The 3,095-nt window shown below is 61.7% G+C and overlaps 1 protein-coding gene across 1 annotated transcript in view; it reads left to right on the top strand.

The window, feature by feature from the left end:
- The window catches only part of SPATA2L (spermatogenesis associated 2 like), a 4,189-nt gene extending 2,437 nt beyond the window's left edge, over positions 1–1,752 (top strand). The window contains exon 2 of the mRNA XM_021708562.1: positions 689–1,752. Within this exon, the coding sequence (XP_021564237.1) occupies positions 764–1,669 (906 nt within the window). The 5' untranslated portion in view covers positions 689–763 and the 3' untranslated portion in view covers positions 1,670–1,752. The remainder of the gene's footprint in view (positions 1–688) is intronic.
- Positions 1,753–3,095: the final 1,343 nt, after the last annotated feature.

Below are 3,095 nucleotides of genomic sequence, written 5' to 3'. Positions count from 1 at the left end.
GCGATCCTTCCACCTCAGCCTTCCAAGTAGCTGGAACTACAGGCGCCTGCTACCACGCCCGGCTAGTTTTTTAAATTTATTGTAGAGATGAGGTTTCACCAAGTTGCCCAGGCGGGTCTCGAACCCGCGAGCTCAGACAATCCACTCGCCTCAGTCTCCCAAAGTGCTGAGATTACAGGCTGAGTCACCAAGCCCGGCCTCGAGCCTTATTTTTAAAATTAAATTTAAGAAATATTGGGCCGGACTCGGTGGCTCAGCCTGTAATCCCAGCACTTTGGGAGGCCGAGGTGAGTGGATTTCCTGAGCCCGTGGGTTCGAGACCCGCCTGGGCAACTTGATGAGACTTCATCTCTGCAACAAATCAAAAATTAGCCAGGCGTGGTAGCACGTGCCTGTAGTTCCAGCTACTTGGAAGGCTGAGGTGGAAGGATTGCCGAAGCCCAGCAGGTCGGGGCTGCAGTGGCCGGGAGTGTCCATTGCACTCCAGTCTGGGTGACAGTGAGACTCCAACTCTAAATAAATAAATAAATACATACATACAATATTGATACCCAGGCCTGCCCCAGACCAATTAGATCAGTCTCTTGGTGAGGGGGCTCCATGTGAGGCTGGCCAGGTCAGGGCAGACAGAACCTGGGGTCTGGCTGCACCAGAGTGGGCTGCTGGCAACTGGGCTCCTCCCTTGCAGACCTTCTCGGGGGGCTATGTGCACGTGCTGAAGGGTGTGCTCTCAGAGGACCTTCTCATCAAGAGCTTCCAGAAGATGGGCTATGTGCGCCGGGACAACCACCGCCTCATGGTGACCGCCCCACCGCCTGCCTGCCAGCTAGTGCAGGTGGCCCTGGGCTGCTTCGCCCTCCGGCTGGAATGTGAGATCTTGGGCGAGGTGCTGGCCCAGTTGGGCACCAGCGTGCTGCCAGCTGAGGAGCTGCTACAGGCCAGGCGGGCCAGTGGAGACGTAGCTTCCTGTGTGGCCTGGTTGCAACAGCGGCTGGCCCGAGATGAGGAGCCACCGCCCCTGCCCCCCCGGGGCTCCTCTGCTACCTTCAGGGCCCCGCTGGACTTGTACCGGGACCTGCAGGAGGATGAGGGCTCGGAGGAGGCCAGCCTGTACGGGGGGCCATCCCCGGGCCCAGACTCACCCCCAGCGGAGCTGGCCTACAGGCCACCACTCTGGGAGCAGAGTGCCAAACTGTGGGGAACAGGGGGCCGGGCCTGGGAGACCCCAGTCGAAGAGCTGTCCAGGGCTGGCAGCCCACCCTATGGGGCCTTGGAGGAAGAGCTGGCGCCTGAGCCCTCAGCCTTCTCCTTCCTCTCTCTGCGCCGTGAGCTGAGTCGGCCAGGGGACCTGGCCACACCTGAAACCCCAGGGAGCCCTGGGGTGACCAGCCCCCGACACATGCGAGCAGAGGGGGCACCCACCTCAGGCTACGGGTCTGTCCCTGAGCCCCCAGGATACCAAGCACACAGCTGCCTGTCCCCTGGCACCCTGCCCACCCTCTGCTGTGACACCTGCCACCAGCTGCACGCCGCCCACTGTGCAGCCCTGCCTGCCTGCCGCCCCGGCCACTCGCTGCGTGTGCTGCTGGGTGATACCCAGCGGCGCCTGTGGCTGCAGCGCACACAGATGGACACCCTGCTCTACAGCGGCCCCGGTGCCCGGCCCTAGGCCCAGCTAGGCCCCAGGTCAAGGGCTTTCGGGAGGCCATTCCTGTGGTGCTTCTCTTGGGGTTATGGCCACCTAGGGTCTGGGCCACTGGTCTCCTGCCCCTGGGGAGTCCAGGTCCCACAGGGCAGGAGGCGGGGGGGTTCTCATATGGAAAGCTCCTCCTGGAAGGATGCAGCCCCAGCCCCTCTGGCAGCAGGCCCTGAACCAAGCCATGTTTCCCATCCTCACCACCCAAGCCCAGGCCCACATGTGTTGGGTAGAGGATCCTGCCTGTGTGTCCGTGTCAGTGTCCAAGCCTGTCTTGGAAAGGACCCCACCCCACTGGGCCCTGGCTGGGCTGGAATGCATGGCTTGTGCCTTGCAGCCTGGGGCTCAGAATGTGCTGCCTCCCTCCAGACGTACAGAGCTTCTCCACACAGGGGTGTCCTTGGGGCCTGCAGGTGATACAGAAGCCCCCTATTTCTGCTGGGACCTCTCAGGGGTTCTGCCAGGTGTATAGCTAACCAACTGTGAGTTAGCCTCCCTGGGTGTCACAGCCAGCAGAGTGGTGGGAAGGAGGAAGCCCAGCCTACAGACAGAAAATGACCGCAAGCCTGAGGGAGGTGCCTGAGCATGGTGGCGATGGGCAGCAGGTGGTGGCTGGGCAGGCCCTGGGTCCCACTCCCCACCTGGTGGGTCCTGCTCGCCGTCTCCCAGGCTGGGGAGGGCCTCTGGTGAAGACACACAGATACCCCAAACCCTTCCCTTCAGGGCACAGCCCACAAGCTGGGAAAAGGTGTCTGCCCTGACCCGCCTATTAGGGCTGTAACCTGGCTTCAGGAAGGGGCAGGTGCTCATCCACTGTGATGGCCCCTCCGGGCCCACTGCCTCTCATTCCCAGACGCTCAAAAGACATGTCCATGTCACACAATTCCAAGCCCCAAAGCACATTAAACAATGATGAAAGCAAGTCTGTCGGGAAAACTTTAATCTGGCAGGGGTCCTAGTCTCCCTCTCAGTGTGACAGCTACAACCTCCCCAGGATGACATAGGGCAGCATGCAGCTCAGCCTCAGCCAGGGCTCTCCCTATGGGCTCAGGGGCAGCCCCTGCTGTGGGCCCACCCACCTACCTTTGTCCCCCCTCCCCACCCACCAGGAGTCCTGCCAGCCCTGGACAGCCCCTGGCGACTGAGAGAGAACACGGGGTCTGCTCCTCCCACCACGGCTTCACGACACCAAGCTTGAGCCGTGCTCGTGATTCATGCCGAGAAGCAAGAGTCTCAAGTTTCTGCCATGGCATGGCAGGGACGACTAGTGAGACCCCTGCAGCCACCAGTGGCGCCACTGTGGTCTGGCCCTTTGGTAGTGCACAGACTGGGAGCCCCCGCCTGAGCGTCATCCCACATCGACACCAAGCCTGTTTCTGGGGAGACTGGTGGGCAAGGA

This window comes from Carlito syrichta, unplaced genomic scaffold (assembly GCF_000164805.1).
Source record: "Carlito syrichta isolate Samal-C Ts95f unplaced genomic scaffold, Tarsius_syrichta-2.0.1 Scaffold142937, whole genome shotgun sequence".
NCBI lineage: Eukaryota > Metazoa > Chordata > Mammalia > Primates > Tarsiidae > Carlito > Carlito syrichta.
Note: the sequence above shows the minus strand (reverse complement) of the source record. Positions and strands in the feature narration are given on the sequence as shown.